We start from the raw sequence: 20,099 nt of genomic DNA, 5'->3' as shown, positions 1-20,099 counted from the left end.
TAGTATAAGATATCACCATACTTCATATCATTATATTTGAGAAAAGGGAAGAATTAAAAAAACAACAAACTCCTGATTATAATTTTGAAATGGTCAGGTAGATCAAAGAATCACATTCATCTAGTACTATCTGAAGTTTCCCTTTCCAATATTCCTTACAAGTAAGTTGTAGGTCTTTTTCAAATAACTTTTCTATGAATAGAGTAATGATAAACTAGTAGCTATTCCTACTGGTTTAATATCATGTGCAAATTTAATAAGTATATACTTTAAGCCCATATCACAATCATCAAAATGTTTGTTTAACAGCATAAAGTTAAATCATATTCCCAGGACACTGCACTAGGGATTTCCTTTTATGTTGGCTTTCATCTATTTATCGTTACATCTACTCAACCACTTCTGAATCTAGTATATCATGAAGCCCACATCCCTCCCTTTTACATTGTCTACAAGAACACAAGAGACTATTAAAGTGATAATGCTAAAGATTTAAGTAAAGGGGGCAGCTGGGTGACTCAGTGGATTGAGAGCCAGGCCTAGAGATGGGAGTCCTAGGTTCAAATCTGGCCTCAGACACTTCCCAGCTGGGTGACCCTGGGCAAGTCACTTGACTCCCATGGCCTAGCCCTTACCACTCTTCTGCCTTGGAGCCAATACACAGTATTGATTCCAAGACGGAAGGTAAGGGTTTGTAAAAAAAAAAGTGATTTAAGTTAAAAAATCTACAGCATTCACTTAATCTACCACTCATGAGAAAAAAAGAAATCAATTATCAAACATTCATTAAGCAAGTATAATGTGCTTTATAGAAATACAAAATTTGTACAAAAGAAGAATACCACGAGTTGGGAGAATCGGGAAAGGTGTTGAACAAATAGAAAGTGGTTCCCGAGTTGTATCTTGAAGAAGAGTAAGAATTTTTGTGAGGTAGAAAATGAGGAGAGTATTCTGTCCAGGCACAGATTGGGGGGTGGGAGGGAGAAGAGAGGAACAGGATGGCACATGAAAATACGAGGATGAACAACTGCTTGTGATAGCCAGTTTGGTTATAACATAGAATTTGGAATAGTAATGAGACTACAATGGTAGGGTGGAGCCAGGTTGAAAAGGTGTTAAAAGCACAAAAGGAGTTCATATTTCATAATAGAGACAACAGAAATTAATTTATTCTAGGAAGGTCTTTGATGAATCCAAGCTGGATTTCTTTGATGACCAGTTCAATTCCGAAATGATCATAAACGAACACTAATTAGTTCTAAAGTTTCCAAAATTCCTATAGTTTGCATACTCCATTTGCCTTCTCTTATGTGAAAATTTGGGACATTTGCTTTTCTCCAAATCTTGTGATGTTTTCCATCATCTTTCAAAATAACATACTTAATAACTGTATCTTCCAGTTATTTCAGTATCTTGGGCTACAGTTCACATAAACTTCCCAACAAAAGCAAAGCTGTATTGGGAAGATCACAATTAATATTTTTCTACCACATTTCTAAAAATAAAAATTATGTAAAAAAATTGACTTTTTTAAAATGAGGGAAAAAACTAACATTTTCAAGTTTCAGAGAGAACTAAACTAGAAGATATGGAATGCCATCCAAAGGGCAGAGACATAACTGTATTTCTTTAACAGATAACCAACAGTATTAAATTTAGATCAACAACATTCAGAATCCATAAGATTTTGAGTTCTAGTTTTTAAGAGTTAAACTATACCTTATCTTCAGATGGACAGAGATATAAATACTGGAATGTGGCTGTTATATTTTTAGAGAATCTTGGCCCAAAAACATCCTTGTCTGTTCCAAACTGATGACGAGACTGTCGCACAATTGAGTCAATTACATATAGTCCTGGAACTTTATATTCTGGTTTACACTGCAAACATAAAAAGGTAGTCAATAATTATTACAAGAAAAATGATTTATAAAGTCTAGTTTAATATTTTTAAGTCTCTCAGTATTGGAAGATTGTATTATAGCCCCTGCTTTGCTACTTACCACCTGTATGATTTTGAATAAGTCATTTAAGTCTCTCTTAATTCAATCACAAACTTTAGTAAAGAAACAAGATTATTATTTTATATTAGCCTTTCTGTGCACTGCCAACAAAACAGCAGTAAAAAAAAAATTCCTTTCAAAATAACTACATAATGCAAAGCTCACCTACCAAGATGCATGGAAATTATATAAATATATAAATGCAGCTATAAAAAACCTTTGATAGGACCTAACAGAATTAACTGTGCGCGGCTGAACCACTCCAATATAAAATGACAATACAACCTAAAATAATCTACATGCTACCCATACTAATTAATACCAAAGATTACTCTATAGACCTAAGAAAAAACAGCAATGAAATTCATCTAGAACACAAGAATCTCAAAAGGAAGTAATGGAAAAAGGGGTGGGAGGAGAAAGTGGACTATCAAATATAATACTACAGGATAATCAATAAAGTTACTTGGTGCTACTTAAAAAACACAAAAGTTGATCTGCAAAACAGGTTAGGTGTCCAAGACCCAGAAGCAACTGAATAATACAACGGCTGATAAATCCAAAGACTGATGTTAGAGAACAGTTTGGCAGAAATTAAGATTTAGATTAAAAACACACAACATATACCACAATATGCTTGAAATAGATCTATGACCTAGCTATAAAACATAGCAAAAACAAACTGGAGGAACAGGGAAGGAGACACAAAGTTCCTGACCAAACAAGATAGAGAGGATCACAGGAAATAAAATGAACGATTTTGATATATAAAAATTGGGAAACTTGTGGGGGAAAAAAACAATGAAGTTGGAATTGGAAAATGAATAATTCAGAAAAAAAATCTTTGCAGTAACCACAAAAACCTTTGTTCATCTCTAAAACTGAGGTATTTAACCTTAATCTACAAGGTTGTAGAAATAATATAAATTAACATATATTGAAGTGTTTTGAAAACTACTAAGTATTTGTAAAATTTGTAAAACATTAGCCTACTCTCACAAACCTGGAACTCTTCTAAACATCCTCATTCAACAAATGTTTATTACATAGCTATTATTTGTAGGGTTCTGTACTGGGTACAACACCAACTGTTAGGATTCCTTCAGCTCCACAGGTCAAACCTAATTGAATAAACTTTCAAAAATACCATTTCTAAATGTTATACCCTTAATCAAGACCCTATAGTAGTTCTGTCGTCTGGTTTAACCAGGTCTTGCAAGGCCTAACAACTGACCTAGCTTTTCTAATTGGATTTGTAAGCTGAGGAGCTAGGATCAAATCCTAACTTTGCCTTTATGATCTTTGGCAAGTCTTTTTCCTTCTCTGTACTTCAGTATTCTCATTTGCAAAATAATTTTTTAAATATTTTTTACAACTATTTCAATATACCTGATTTCCTTTGTAATCTTATTTCTTATTTTCCTGCATTATTTAATAACATTCTGAGGAGGCCATAAGTTTCACTAAAAAGTCAAAGTAGTCCTTAAGACAAAGTTAAGTATTCCTCCTTTAAGAGTCTAAGTTACAGGGGGCAACTGGGTAGCACAGTAGATTGAGAACCAGGCCTAGAGATGGGAGGTCCTAGATTCAAATCTGGCCTCAGACACTTCCCAGCTGTGTGACCCTGGGCAAGTCACTTGACCCCCATTGCCCAGCCCTTACCACTCTTGACTCCAAGACGGAAGGTGAGGGTTAAAAAAAAAAAAAGAGTTTAAGTTACACAGCTGGTGCTGACCAACACTGGTTAGTGGGAGTTTCTTTGCCAAGAAATCACCTATACCTATGAAACCATAGGTCCAGTTCTTATCCTTATCAGACTGAGTGGAAGTATGCAATGCCTTTGACACTGGTGGGAAGTTTAATCAATTAATTGATCAATAAGCATTTATTATTAATTTGTTTGTTTATTTTAAACCCTTACCTTCCGTCTTGGGAGTCAATACTGTGTATTGGCTCCAAGGCAGAAGAGTGGTAAGGGCTGGGCAATGGGAGTTAAGTGACTTGCCCAGGGTCACCCAGCTGGGAAGTGTCTGAGGTCAGATTTGAACCTAGGACCTCCCGTCTCTTCAATAAGCATTTATTAAACACCTATTATATGAGCCAGGCACTATGGCAGGGAATATGAATATAAAATCAAAAGTTGAATAGTGCTTACTCTTATGAAATTCATCTTCAAAGGAAGTGTAAAATCAAAAAAGAAAAAGAGAAAAAAAATTAGAAAAGAGACAGAGATGAATGTGGTAGGGAAAAGGAGAATGAAACCACAGAGGCTACAGCCTATAGGCTATATAACTTTATCTTCTAGAAGTACTGCAGGAACAACTTGAAAGAAAAACTGAATTCCTTGTAAAAATGTACAAGATGGCTACAATGGCTTTAAGGAAATTAACACTGAAGGCCTTTAGAATTCTATTAGAATTCTAGCCAATTACTGATTTTAGAGAAATAACAATGAAGCATACTCAGCCATTAGGAAGAAAGATATACATTTTCATGCATGTCCAACAAGTTGATTTATTTTGCTTGTTTGTACTTATTTGTTATAAAGAAGGTCTTTGGAAGAAAGGTCATTAGGAAATGACAATGATATCCACAAAGAAAAGTTCATCCATAAGACATTTTTAAAAAATAAAAGTATTGTATGTACTCTTATAAAAACAAAATACAACCAAGTTTGCTCTAATTTAAATGAACACTTTTAAAATAGAAAATAGAAAGAAGTTAGCACATTTTTGCTATCAATATTGACAAGAAATGTTAAAGTAATCTCTTTCCTAAAAGAAAAGTACTTCTTTGTATTGAAAACAACATAAAATTGTCAGTTAAATGTGCAATTCCAGGCTCTTTTATAACCACTTTACATTGACTACAAAAAATGCATTATTTTAAAATAACCTTAATTCATAAACTGTGATTGACTGAACATATTAATTACATACAAAACATTGTTTTAACAGTTATTTTGGAAAATAAAGATTTAATTAACCAAGAAAGATTTAATTTCCTCAAAAGACTATCTAAAAGCAACACCACAACTTCTCTAAATATAAAAATTTTTGATAGGATAAAATTTCAGAAATAGGACACTTAAGTAAAGCAAAACCAAAATAAAATGGAAACTGAAAACCCTAAGAGAAAGTTTAGTTACCTTCTTGATGAACTTTTCTACAATCTGGACTACATGCTTGTAAAGCTGAAAAGGAAAAAAAAGAATAGTCACACGTCAATTTTAATATTTTCTTTTTTACAAATAATAAACATAGAAAATGTAATTACATCTTAACAATCATTAGAACTATCTCAAAATGTAAGTGAATAGATTGAGACAAAACCAACCTCTGACAGAAAACAACAGAAAACTAATATATATATATAAAACTTACCACCTTCTGTATTGAAACCAAAACTAAGTATTGATCCCAAGGCAGAAGAGCAGTAAGGGCTGGGCAATTGGGATTAAGTGACTTATCTGGGGTCAGGAAGTATCTGGGGCCAGATTTCAATTCTGGCTCTCAATCCACTAAGTCACCTGGGTGACTGAGAAGAATAATTTTGTAATACAAAAAATTTTTAAAATATTTTAAAAATATTTTAGCCAATAAAATTTAACTACAGCCATATTAATTACCATAAATGACTTTTATAAACTCTATTAAGCTATATAAACAGCAAGAGATATTACACAGTCCTAAATGAAAAGCAAAAGTCTATTCCCCCTACTTGTAAAAAAGGTTTCAAAATCTAAGGTTATCATTTTAATGTTTCAAAATATGTTTATCTTACCTTAATGGCTTTAATGGCAGCTTTAGTAATGAGAATCATCTTAGCCCGAGAAATGGGAGGCTTCATATCCATGAGTGAAAAGAGCTAAATACAAGATAACAAAATATTTAAAACAATTTCTGAAAAAGTCAAGAACCTAAGCATTAACATATCCGAAGTGACTTTATATCAAAACCGAAGGTCAGCGCCCTACTTCTGTGTAAAGTGCTCAAGAATCTGTTGACCAGAGAAATGTTATCACTGTGAAAAGTCATGAAGCAGGAGTTTAGTTATTTAATAGTAATTGAAGATTACAAAGCACAAACCTGGCACAGAAGGATGGTATGTAGGAATAATAATAAACTTCAGTTATTCCTGCTGGAGACTTCTATCTAACCCCTGGTCTGATGGAGATGTGATCCTGCTCAAGGTAAGCTGTTTATCCCACCCACTCCTGCTTTCTCCAGCAAACTGTACTCACAATCAATCATCATTTCCCCACGTCCATGTTCAATCTCTATCTACTGGCTCTTGCCCTCCTGCTTTCAAATAGACCCGGGTCTCTCCCATTTTTAAGAACTCTTTTTTGACTCTAGCATTTCCTCAAGCTATATTCTAAAATTTTCTTCCACTCCCCAGCCAAACTCTTAGAAAAAGCTGTATTTTCTCTTTTCTCAATCCTTTAAAAGTTTGCCTTCTCATCTCTCATCATTCACCTGCAATTGAGCTCTCAAAGTTACCAATGATACCTGAATTTCCAAACCCAAGAACTTTTCCTCAATTTTCTAACTCCTTTACATCTGCTGCCTTTCACACCGTTTACCCACCCTTCTTCCCTCTAGATACCCTTTTCCCTCTGGGTTTTTCTGAATCTGTTCTCCCTCAGTTACCTACCCAAGTGACAGCTTCACTCTTTAGTCTCATTTTGTTCTACCATCATTCATATATCATGCACTCTTTAACTTTGGCTGCTACTTAATGCTCTGCTTGGCCCCCTCTTCTTTTTCCTATATTGTCTCTTTCTGTCAGAAAAGAAATGATCACTTCTATGCACATGAATTCCAGTTCTATTATCTAGCTTTATCCATTGCACACCCTGACCATTTCAAACTAAAAATATATGAAATAGCAATCCTTATCTTCCCTTGCCCTCTCACTCCCAAGCCCATTCTTCCTCTGAACTTCGCTATTTCTATAAAGGGAACCTTCACACAGGTTTATAATGAACATAGAAGTTACCCACAATATCTCCCATGACCCTAAACTTAAGAGACTTGAAAATTGCAGTGTTTCCAATTCAGTGCCCTCAACCTGAGAAATGCTACCTATGGAGGTGCAACTTGGCAGCTGATTCTACGGGTGCTTCAATCACAGCTACCAAAGACATAGAGAAGAAAGGTATTGCCACCAGTCTTTGGCACTGTCAAATGGTTCAGCATCAGAAACTGATATAATTTTCATTAGCAGAAATGACATCATTAAACAAAACATATTAACATATGCTTTGTTAATGAACCCTAAGGACTGTGGGACCTTACCCATATGACTAGCAAAAGAAACTATCATGTGTTGCTGAGAGTATCTTACTTTCCTATCTGTATTCCGAAATACTTTGCCAATATTAAAAGCTTAATAAATGCTTCAATCATTCATTCATGCATGCATTCATATATGACTAATTCTCTCTTACACCACATATTCAAAGTTACCAAGTTTCAGTATTTCCACTTCCACACACTTCTCCCCTCCACACACACAGCTAATTTCAGTTTAAGTGTCAGCTTCTATACAAGACCCATCAACAAAAATTATCTTCTGTATTTATTTTGAATATGTGAAAGCACACATCTACACCCATGTCTCTCCTCATAGGAATTAAACTCCTTGAAAGCAGACAATGTTTTCATTTTTGAGTCTGTGCTCTCTCCTTGCACAACACCTTACTACAGCGTAGGTACTTAATACATACTTTAGATTGTGTTGCTTATCCCATTCCACATATTCAATCAATTGCCAAATCTTGCTCTACCACCACATCTCTTGCATAACATTCTTTTTTTTTTCTCTAGTTATGGCAAAAGCCTAGTTGGTTTCCTTGAATCTTTTCTCGCTTCAATCCATTTCCCAAAATGTTGTAAAAGTGAAAAATCTAGCCATGGTTTGCTACTGTCTACTGAAAAAACAAACTCCTCGTTGGTTTCTGAAGCCCCACACAAAACGGACCCAAACTATCCTTTTTATCCTTATATTACTTTGCCTCCTGTACTCAGTAAGCCAGACAAATTTGGCCTTCTCTCCATTCTTCATATAACACACTTCATTTCTCAACTCCTTGCCTTTGCTCTGACCATCCTTCATGCCTAGAATGTGCTCTTTCCCTTCCTTATCTTCACCTCACTGAGTCCTTCTCTTCTTTTAAGATTGGACTTTTAACCCTATCATTTGCATAAAATGCCTTTCCTAATTCTGCTGACTTAGTGTACTGCCTTGTCCCCCAAACTACCTCCTATTTAACTTTGCATATATTTGTATTTATTACTGTAAATGCCATATATGTTGTTTCCTATTAAAATGTAGGATCCCTTTATCTCCTGAATCTAACACCGCACAATAGGCACTTACAATTATAGACTAATTAATAAAATAAAGAACTTGCCAACTAAATTCAACTTAAATAGAAATATAGACATAGAAGGACCACTCACAGAAGATCTATGTAAGAGTACAGCCCTATAAAAATAATGCTAAAGCTCAGAATGAGCTGAAGCTATTGAGGAAAGAAGGCATCAATGAGAAGGGTTCTGATGCATATAAAAAAGGGAGCAGGAAAACTCCTTAGCATGCCTGCAATGATGATAACAGGGGACAGAAGAAAAGAGAAGGCAGAGATGTTCAGTTCTTATTTTAGCCTGTTTCCTCTGCCAAGAAAAGCTGTATATACACTGGAAGTGTTCAATACAAATGGCTAACTGGGAGTTAATATCCTTAAAATTTGTAAAAGAACATCTAGCTGTCCTTTTTTAACTTAATTCATTGTTCAAATGTGTCAAGTGTCAGCTGCTGAAAATTCACAGATAAAACTAAAGCCACTGTTGGTAATACTTTGAAAAACCATGAAAAATTGAAAATGTTTGGCTAGAAGTTAAATATCTAGACTAGAACAGTTTCCAAACTATAGGCCAGTGAGCTTGACTTCAGTAACTGAGAAAATTTTAGGATGAAACAGAAAAGAAATACTAAAATAGTGATTACAAAGAGCCAAAATGTCTTATCAAGAATAAATCATGCCATTGGGTATATATAGATTCTAAATGATCACCCTAGTGTAAATATCAACAATATGGAAATAGGTCTTAATTAATGACATATGTAAAATCTAGTGGGATTGCATATTGGCTATAGGAGGGGATTTGGGGGAGGGGAGAGAAAGAACATGAATCGTGTAACCATGAAAAACTATTCTAAATTAATTAATTAAATAAAATTTAAAAACAAACAAACAAACAAAAAGACTAGATCGTGGCACCAGTAATACCCCTAACTAGGTCTGTATCCCAAAGAGATTTTTAAAAAATGGAAAAGAACTTGTTTGTACAAAAATATTTATAGCTGTTCTCTGTGGTGGAAAAGAATTGGAAACTAAAGACATGTCACTTGGAGAATGGCTGAACAAAATGTGGTATATGATGATGTGTAATTAGAATTTTCTGTACCTTTGAACTACAATTCCCAGAATCCTACTTTCGTCCTCACATTAAGTCCTTACATTTTGGATTAATTTCTGTAACCATGCCCCTCCACACTCTTCTCCTGCTTTCACAGTTGGTAAACCTGTCTTCACTCAGGCTATACTTTTCCTCTACTTCAAGTGATTATTAATAAATCTTATAAAATATAATTCTTGGAGTTATTGGATATTAATTTTAGTCTTACATGGTGACGGGCTACTGTGGGCAGTGATGGACACCATACGATAGATAGCACAGTGATATGCTATAAAGAATGATGAAGAGGATGATTTCAGAAAGAGGTGAAAAGATCAAAAATGAACTAATGAAGAGTAAAATAAGCAGAACCAGGAAAATACTGTATACAGTAACAGCAATGTTGTGGAACAATCAAACTTTGCTACAAACAGCAATACAACAATTCTGAAGGACTTATGAAAAAGAATGCTATCCACCCCCAGAGAAAGAACTGTTGGAATAAGAATGTAGATGGAAGCATAAGATTTATCACTTGTTTATTTGGGTATGTTTTAGGGTTTGGGTTTTATAAAATTATTCTCTTACAAAAATGAAAAATATGGAAATGTGTTTTTTGTTTTTATTAGAGAATACAAAGTTTTCTTAGCTGGAAAGTATTTATTAAGAAATTTTGTTTTTTTCCTAATCCAACATTTAGCTGGGATGGAAGCCTAATTTTCATAAGAATCAGTTACTAAAATAAGGTCTTCAGGAAGAAGTGACAAAAAGAATCTTCCTTTATTAGGAGCTTCCCTTTGAAGATAAAGGTAAACTCCCAACTAAATGCATGCAGTAAGCCTGGATGGCTGAGCCGAGCCAACTTTCCACTTGTATGTTCCTGCTGCCTGGTGTTGAACCTATTACTTTCTGATTTCATTTGCTCTCCTAAAAGCTTGGATGGGGTGACCAAACAGTGTAAGACGGTAAATTGGGGCTGCCAAGCATTTCCTATGAAATGAAGGTCCCAAGTGTCTGCATTTAAGGATTGTCTTTTAAACTATCCTCAATAAGTAATACCAAAGGAAAAAAAAGGTTAAAAAAAAGTAACTTCACACTGATCATTATAGGATCTCTCTGTCTCAGTCCTGCATAGACAGACCTGGGGAAGAATTCAGGGTGTGTGCTTGTTCCACTCAGGGCCAGTCCTGCCATGTGCCAGCAATAGGCTGAAAACACACATTCTCCACGTATTCTGCCAAGGAGTAATTTCTTCACATTCTCTCAGCCGGCCAATTCTGTCTTATGCTACACCCAATGGGCCCCCCCAAAAAGATTCAAATACAAACCTACATCTCAATTGAAAATTGTCTAAAGCAGGTTTCTTCAGCCAAGCCTCTTCAACATGGCAACTCATTGTATTTTGGGAGGAAAAAAAGTAAAAATTCTTCAGCTCTCAATACTGTGGTCTTCACATCCTGGAACCCCTCTCTTGCAAAATCTTTGCCTTTTCGCTGGGTTCACTGGTTGTGCCATAAGAGATATTATGCAACTCCTTCGAGACAACGCAAAGAAATTCAGCTTGGTCTTCATTTCCATAGTTATAAGATGAACCAATACTGACTAGCTGCTCAAACTTCCAGCCATCAGACATGGCTCACCATTTAGGTGAGCTCTTCCTCTTGACACTGAAGCACTCTGTACGCACCTGTGATGTTTTGCTGTCTTGTTCTCCTCTAATTTTGTCCTTTACAAGTTTTATTAGTGATGTTATAAAATTCAGCTTCCTGCAGCACCCCCTCTTCTGCAAGGTCCTTATTGATGACCAGTTAAAATAGGTAGGATCTCTGTCTATTAAATAGGCACCCGTTTCATCCTTGTCCAAGTCCAAGTCCAGATCTGCCTGGCACAAGCGGTACAGGAAGGATTTTGGGTCCCAGCAGAGTCTGCGGAGTAGTGAGGAAGTAGGTGCCGCCCACATTGACTCAGACCCACTTGGAACCGCCCCTGGTTGCCCGCTCCCCAAGGGGTGCGAGCCTGGAGTCACAGCGTCGACACAAGCCACCACCACCACCCCCGGTCCCACCCCGAGCAGTGGTGCCAGAAAGCCAGGGGCATTTCAGTGATTCTCCACCACGATCCGAGTCCTTCCAACCTGGCTCCGCTCAAGGCGGCTAGGCTTTTTCAGGATATACATGTATATCCCAGATTGAATTGCTTGCCAGCTTGGGGAAGGGGGAGTAAAGGAAGGAAACAATATGGATTATATAACTTCAGAAAACTCATGTGTAAATTTATTATTAAATGAAATGTCTTCTGCCACTTTAAAAAAACTGATCAAGTCAGATGAATCATTTCTTTTTTTGACAAGGTTGTAAAACTAGCTGATTAAGGAAATGCAACAGATAAAAGAGTTGATCTAAATTTTAGCATAGCACATAATAACTTTCTTATACTATTCTTAAGGAAAAGGAGGAGATACATCATCTACAGGAGAACTGGCTTTGGAGTCAAATGACCTAGGTTCAAAAATCCCATCTACGATGATATTGAGGCCCCTTCCACCTCTAGATCCATGATCACCTAAGTAAAGGATTCAGAAATTGTTTTGAACAGCTGGACTAGGGAGTAGTCATTAAAGGTTGAATGTCTACTGGGCAGGAAGGTCCCAATTACTTAAAGGCAAAGATGGCATATCAATAAAATTTAGAGATGACTCAAAGTTAGGAGAAACAGTGAACAGAAGAGATTTCTGAGTTAAGATCCAAAGTTTTTAACAGACTAGACCAGTGATGGTGAACCTATGGCACACAGAGCACTCTCTGAGCACATGCACCTTTCCCCCTCCCCAGAGCTCATTACCAGAAAGGCAGAGGGACTCAAGAGGAGCTGCTCCCCTCCCCCTTTCCACCCTACCTGATAACATATTTTCATATTCCCCACTCCTCTGCCCAGCAGTCCAAGGGGAGCTCACAGCACGTAAGATGAGTGGATCACAGGTGGCAGAGGTGGAGTGGAGTGTTGGGGCCACTCACTTCCCCTTCTCTACACACACTGAGGACATTCCTAACTTCACCCACCCCTCCACCCAGCAGTCCAATGGAAGCACCTTCTCTCTCCCTTCCCTGTAAGGGGTAAAAGGATGGGGGACCCACATGGCACTACTTGGTTTCTGGGAGGGCTGAGCATAGCACTCAGTCTCTAAAAGGTTCACCCATCACTGGACTAGAGTATTGGGCTGAATCCTAATAATTAAAGCTATCCAAAGCTAAACTAGCTGCCTCATGGGTTAATCTTCAAGCACTCTGTCTAAAAGACCACTTTTTGGATATGTACAGTAGATTCCTCTTCAAGTATGAATTAGAATTGATGTTACTAAAATCTCTTAAACTCCTAAGTTTTGTGATTCCATTAGCTATGATTATATATCAGCATTCTACCAAAAGTTAGAACAGGAAAGAATGTTCCAACAATGGTAACAAAAACATGTTGATGTTTGATTTTTTTAATCTAGATGAAATAGACAATTATCTTTCACTTAAAACACTACCTGGAACATAATAAAAACATAATAATTTCTTGCTGAACAAAGCAATAATGAAGTATCCTGGAGTATTTAACTATTTGTCCATCAGTAATTACTTGACCTAGAAGGTAAAGTAAAATGAATTTAATCATAAATGAAAATATATATTTCCTCTGAAATTGTAGATCAAAATGTAATACACTCTGAAAATTAATATTATATGCAATGCAATGTTATAAAACCTACATTGCATAAATTGTTAACACCATTTCCAGACAATATAATCCTTTTTCTGAGTTATGTTTATATCTACTATATTTTATTTATTTTTTCTTTAAACCCTTACCTTTTGCCTTAGAGGCAGAAGAGTAGTAAGGGCTAGGCAATGGGGGTTAAGTGACTTGCCCAGGGTCACAAAGCTAGGAAGTCTGAGGTCAAATTTGAACCCAGGACCTCCCATCTCTAGGCCTGGCTCTCAATCCACTGAGCTACCCAGCTGCCCCCCCACAGCTTAACTTTTAAGAAAAGAGAAAGAAGGAAGCAATGTAGCAAGGACCCCTATCCAAACTCCTCCAAAGAGATCTAGAAAATGCATACAATGGGGCACCTATGTGGTTCAATAGACTGAGAGCCAAACCTAAAGACAAAAGGTCTTGGGCTCAGACATTATCTAGTTATGTGACCTTGGGCAAGTCACTTAACCTCAACCCTGTGTTGGCAAACCTATTGCATGTGCTGGAACAGCCGGAGGGGGCTGTTCCCCTCCCTCTCTCCATGTGGGCCTAAGGACATTTCTCTTGTCACTTGCCCCTCTGCCCAGCAGTCCAATGGAAGTACTTCCTCCCTCTCTTGTCTGGGGTAAGGCAAGGGACTCACATGGGGGTAGGAGGGTTATAGTTTCAGCACTTGGACTCTAAAAGGTTTGCCATCACTGACCTAGCCCATAACACTTTTCTACCTTAGAACCAATCATTAGTATTGATTATAAGAAGAGAGAGGGTTGGGGGGGGGGGGGAGAGGATTAAAGAAAAAGTAGAAAAGAAAGGAAAAGAAAGAAAACGCATCAGATTGAATTCTAATGGACTTTTTTAAAAGTGCCAGTGAGTCACTTCTCAAACCTAACTTTAACTGAACCCTGGGAATAAAGTCAGGTTCCATATGGTTGAACTCCACACCCAGTCACAAAAACAGATACAAACTTGTAGCTTGGTCACTCTGGTCCACAGGCCCCTTTTCTCTCCAGGAAAGTTTCTGTTTTCCAAGTTGGAAAGATCTGAGAAGTATGTCAAAAAAGGAGGTTGTTCAGAAGCCAGCAGCATCAATGGCCTAGGCTGGATCCCAAGATGAGAGTAGTATCTCACTTCCACTATCTAGCCTGGCTGACAGTAGACCAACGAGGGCAGGAATCCCAAACAAAAGAGGATTCACAAACAGCACTGGGTAAAAGGGGCACAGACCAATAGCAATCTACTCTTGCTCAGACCCAGTTCAGAAATTTGCAGAACTCAAACCACCAGGGTAATAGCATTCAGTCTTGGTCTCACATTAGAATGCTCTATAAGCACCAATAACCTGCAGTTTCCTAGTCACTCCCTGAGATCATGGATCAATAGAACATTCAATAACCTAAGAAAACAGCAACAGGACTAATAAGACCTTCCTGAAGTCAGGAAGTAGTCTGGAAGAATGAGCAAACCAAAAAAAAAAAAAAGTGTATTGTGGTGGAAGGAACTCTCAAGACAAATGCTGAAAAGAATGACTCCAAAACATGTATGAGTGATGCCTCTGAGTAAACAGTTTGGAAACAAACTCAATTAGAATAACTGAAAAAGATGAAACAAGGATCTTATTTTTTAAAAGTTACAAACTGTTCCTTTAAAAGGAATGGAAGTCTTCAAGAGGAGAAATGGAAAAGAAATGAGAACTTTGGAAGAAAGGGCTGAAAAGGAATCAATAACTTTGCATAAGAGATACAAAGCCTTGCCCAAGCAATGAGCTTCCTGAAAACTAGAAGGGACAAAACATAAACTAATTATTTCATGAAGCAACAAGAAATATTTAAACAAAACCAAAAGAAAGAAAAGAAAATATAAGGTACTTTCAAAGCAAAAAAAATTACTTGGATCAAGGAGGGGAAGTATCATTAGACACTTAGGCAGCACAATATCATTAGAATGTCAGGCCTGGAGTCAGGAGGGCCTCCATTCAAATCGGGCTTCCAACAAGTTCTTAGTTCTGGGACCCTGACCAAGTCACTTAAGCCCAAATGTCTAGCCCTTAACACTCTTCAGCTTTTGAATTGATACTTGGTATCAATTCTAAGATAGAAGATAAGGGTTACCCAAAAAAAGGGAGTAATATTACTACTGGGTCTATATTCCAAAAAGATAAAAGGAGAAAGGACCTACTTAAATAAAAATATTTATAGCAGCTCTTTTTGTAGTGGCAAAGAATTGGAAATTATGGGGATATCCATCAATTGAGGAATGGCTGAACAAATTGTGGTACCTGTTGGTAATGGAATACTACTGTGCTATAAGAAATAATCAACAAGATAATTTCAGAAAAAGCAGGAACTGATGAAGAACAAAATAAGCGGAACTGGGTGAACAGTGTACATGACAATAGCAATATTGGACAATGATTATTTGGGAAAACTTGGCTATTATTCTCAGCAATGCAATGACCTGGGATAATCCTGAAAGACTTATGACCTGGAGTGCTATTCCTCTCCAGAGAAAGAACTATTAGTCTCACAAAGTCACATGACTTTGCTCTTACAACAATGACCAATATGGAAATGTGTTTTGCATGACAATTAAAAGACAAAATAAATCAATAAAAAAAAATTAAATCATCACTGAACACTGATCATGACCAAAAGAAAAGAGTCCAGACAACTTATTTCATGAAATCTTAAAAAGAAAACATATCCTCTGATAATCAGAGAAATGCAAATCAAAACAACTCTGAGGTATCACCTCATACCTAGCAGAGTGGCTAACATAACAGCTATGGAAAGTAATGAATGCTGGAGGGGATGCGGCAAAGTAGGGACACTAATGCATTGCTGGTGGAGTTGTGAATTGATCCAACCATTCTGGAGGGCAATTTGGAACTATGCCCAAAGGGCGTTAAAAGACTGTCTGCCCTTTGATCCAGCCATAGCACTGCTGGGTTTGTACCCCAAAGAGATAAGAAGGAAAAAGACTTGTACAAGAATATTCATAGCTGCGCTCTTTGTGGTGGCCAAAAATTGGAAAATGAGGGGATGTCCATTGATTGGGGAATGGCTGAACACATTGTGGTACATGTTGGTGATGGAATATTATTGTGCCCAAAGGAATGATGAACTGGAGGGATTCCATGTGAACTGGAACAACCTCCAGGAATTGATGCAGAGTGAGAGGAGCAGAACCAGGAGAACATTGTACAGAAGACACTGTGGTACAATCAAATGTAATGGACTTCTCCGTATCAGCAATGCAGTGATCCTGAACAACTTGGAGGGATCTATGAGAAAAGCCACTATCCACATTCAGAGGAAACACTGTGGGAGTAAAAACACCGAAGAAAAACAACTGCTTGAATACATGGGTCAAAGGGATATGGTTGGGGATGTAGATTCTAAATGAACATCCTAGTATAAACAACAACATGGAAATAGGTCCTGATCAAGGACACAAGTAATACCCAATGAAACTGCGTTTTGGCTGCTGGAAGAGTGGGTGGAGGGGAGGGAGGGAAATAATGTGATTATTGTAACCAAGGAATAATGTTCTAAATTGACTAATTATTCAAATGGGGAAAAAATAAAAATAAAATGTCTTGACCTCAAAATTTGATCTTCCCAGAAAAAAAAACACAAAAAAAGCACAAAAAAACCCCAACACATCTCATATATCTCTTAGAAGAGAACAAAATAGAAAAAGAAATCCACTAGTCACCTCCTGAAAGAACCTTCAGAATGAAACTCCCAGAACATCAAAGCCAAGGTTTGAAGATTCCAGGTCAAACGGAAACTATAATAAGCAATCATAAATAAAGAATTCAAGTATCAAAGAGCCACAATCAAGATTACACTCACTATTTAGTAACCACCAAATGGTCCTTTAATGAGAGAAGAATTCCAAGTATTCCTGATGAAAAGACTAGAGCTGCAGAGAAAATCTGAAGTTCAAACACAGGGGTTAAGAGAAACAGAAAAAGACACACACTAATGATAAATTGCTTGCATTCAAATAAGGGGAGATGACACGTATATCCTCTGAATCAGGGTCCATATAGGGAATCCAATTAGACAAGTTCTGGGAAGGGTTCGGTTGTGTTTTGATGGTTTAAAGAATGGAAAGAGGAAACTAGAGTTGACAGGGTTTGGGAGATTTGGGGAGAAAGAAAAATCAGGGAAATTTTTTCTCACATACACAGAATGCACAAGTAAATATCTCTACAAAGAAGAGGGAGTGGCACTGAATAACACTTGAACCTCATTCTCATCTAAACTGATCAAAGGAAAGAATACACATACACATAAAATTTAGTTCAGAAATACATTTAGCTCAACAGGGAAATAGAATAGGAAATGGAAGAGTGATTTAGAGGGAGGGCAGATAAAGAAAGGGATTAATCCTAAGAAAAACAATCTCTAAGGATATACAAAAAAACATTCCTAGATCTTCTTGAAATGGAAAAGAATGGAAATCTGAGGAAGTATCCAAACACTGAAGAATGGGCAAACAAGTTATGATATATAAATGTGAGTCAATACTATTGTGCCAAATTCTTTATCACCATAATGACCAAATAGCATCTCAGAAGATTAATTGTATTATTTACCACTAGATAAAGATAGAAGGACTCAATTTCTGACCTGGCCAGTATGGAAATTTGTTTTGACCAAACATGTTTGGAATGGGTGTTTTGTGTTTCTGTGTTCTCAAATCGGGAGGGGAGGTGGCAGGTGAAAAACATATCTTGGATGATTAAAACAGTAATAAAAAAGACTATGAAAGAATGAGAGCCATAAGTATCCTGTGAACTTCAGTTAAGTGAAAAATACAATGGAACATCATATGACAATCATACTGATCATTGTTGTAAGAGCAAAGTCATATATATCCAAAACCCCCAAATAAAACCATCAATGCATGTTGTGAAAGATCCAACTGGCCTTTAGGAAAGGAAAGATTTTGAAATCAAGCAAGACTTAGAAAAAGTCACAAATTATAAAATAAATAAGTTTGATTTCATCAAATTAAAAAGGTTTTGTACAAACAAAACCAATGTATCCAAAATTAGAAGGGAAGTAACAAATTGAGAAATAATCTTCATAACAAAAACCTCGGACAAAGGTCTAAATTACTCAAATTTACAAAGAGCTAAATCAATTGTACAAAAAAATCAAGCCATTCTCCAATTAATAAATGGGCAAGGGACATGAATAGGCAATTTTCATAGAAATAAAAACTATTAATAAGCACATGAAAAAGTGTTCTAAATCTCTTATAATCAGAGAAATGCAAATCAAAACAACTCTGAGGTATCACTTTGCACCTAGCAGATTGGCTAACATGACAGCAGAGGAAAGCAGTGAATGCTGGAGGGGATGTGGCAAAGATGGGACATTAACTCATTGCTGATGTAGTTGTGAATTGATCCAACCATTCTGGAGGGCAATTTGGGACTATGCCCAAAGGGTGCTAAAAGACTGTCTGCCCTTTGAGCCAGCCATAGCGCTGCTAGGTTTGTACCCCAAAGAGATAATAAGGAAAAAGACTTGTACAAGAATATTCATAGCTGCGCTCTTTGTGGTGGCCAAAAATTGGAAAATGAGGGGATGTCCATTGATTGGGGAATGGCTGAACAAATTGTGGTATATGTTGGTGATGGAATACTATTGAGCAAAGGAATAATAAAGTGGAGGGATTCCATGTGAACTGGAACAACCTCCAGGAAGTGATGCAGAGCGAGAGGAGCAGAACCAGGAGAACATTGTACACAGAGACTGATACACTGTGGTACAATCGAACGTAATGGACTTCTCCATTAGTGGCAATGCAATGATCCTGAACAACTTGGAGGGATCTATGAGAAAAAACACTATCCACATCCAGAGGAAAAACTGTGGGAGTAGAAACACCGAAGAAAGACAACTGATTGATTACATGGACTGAAGGGATATGATTGGGGATGTAGATCCTAAAGGAACATCCTAGCGCAAACATCAACAGCATGGAAATAGGTTCTGATCAAGGACACATGTATTAGCCAGTGGAATTGCGAATCCGCAATGAGAAGGGGAGGGGGAGGGGAAGGAGGAATAGAAAATGATTTTTGTAACCAAGGAATGTTTGAAATTGACCAAATAAAATTAAGAAAAGAAAAGAAAAGAAAGAAAGATCTAAGTGATCTTCTTCCTGAATTAAAAGAATACCTGTAGTAACCTCTTATGATAAGCCAGTGATGATAGTTTTTTTATAGTCTTTAGAACACTTCAGCAGTGTGTCTGCAGATCAATTAATTGTCTTATTATCAAAGTAGGAAAAAACTTAAGTCAAAAGGTTTGATGAGTAGGTTAGATCAAACAGTAAATTAATTTTATCCATTAAATGTCACAATTGATGCAAAAAAAACAAAGCAAAGACATCATGCATAATAAGAGATTAACCTATATATCAACTAGAAAACCTCCAAGAACCTCAATTTGAGAAATACTATTTCTAGGTATCAAGGCTCTAAATTAATACATTTGGATAACAAAAGAAAGTAGTGAAGCTAAAAAATTTAAGCATTTCTGAATTCAAACATATCCTCCCTCCAATTTTTAAAAAATGTCTTAATCTTTAGTATGCCCAAAATACCAAAACCACAACCTAAGTAATCTTCATCTCATTTCAAAATAGCAAGCAAAAATAACAATGGCAGTTATTTCATTATGGGAAGGCCCTTCAACCATGAAATGATCCTTCAACCATGTAATGATAATGTCCAAAGATTTATTTACCTACTACAATATTTGTCAGGCAGTCTCCATAAAGAGATCTATAGAATGAAAACAACAACAAAAAAAATTTTGCCCTACTGCTTATCAAATGAAACGACAACTTTGGCCAGAAAAGGCAAATT

The 20,099-nt window shown here is 36.7% G+C and overlaps 1 protein-coding gene and 1 pseudogene across 9 annotated transcripts in view; both read right to left on the bottom strand.

Moving 5' to 3' along the window:
- Positions 1-20,099, bottom strand: part of SCAF4 (SR-related CTD associated factor 4) — a 112,056-nt gene that overhangs the window by 77,605 nt on the left and 14,352 nt on the right. For all 9 annotated transcript variants that reach the window (XM_007493217.3, XM_007493220.3, XM_007493219.3 and 6 more), the window contains exons 2-4: positions 5,787-5,870; positions 5,152-5,196; positions 1,720-1,881 (exon numbers count right to left, since the gene is read on the bottom strand). In XM_007493217.3, coding sequence (XP_007493279.1) covers positions 1,720-1,881; positions 5,152-5,196; positions 5,787-5,870 — 291 coding nt within the window. The remainder of the gene's footprint in view (positions 1-1,719; positions 1,882-5,151; positions 5,197-5,786; positions 5,871-20,099) is intronic.
- On the bottom strand, positions 5,877-12,374 carry LOC103098919 (BTB/POZ domain-containing protein KCTD5-like; annotated as a pseudogene).

The sequence above is a fragment of the Monodelphis domestica genome, chromosome 4, assembly GCF_027887165.1.
Source record: "Monodelphis domestica isolate mMonDom1 chromosome 4, mMonDom1.pri, whole genome shotgun sequence".
NCBI classification, from domain to species: domain Eukaryota; kingdom Metazoa; phylum Chordata; class Mammalia; order Didelphimorphia; family Didelphidae; genus Monodelphis; species Monodelphis domestica.
The sequence above is the reverse complement of the archived record's forward strand: the minus strand, read 5'-3'. Positions and strand labels throughout refer to the sequence as shown.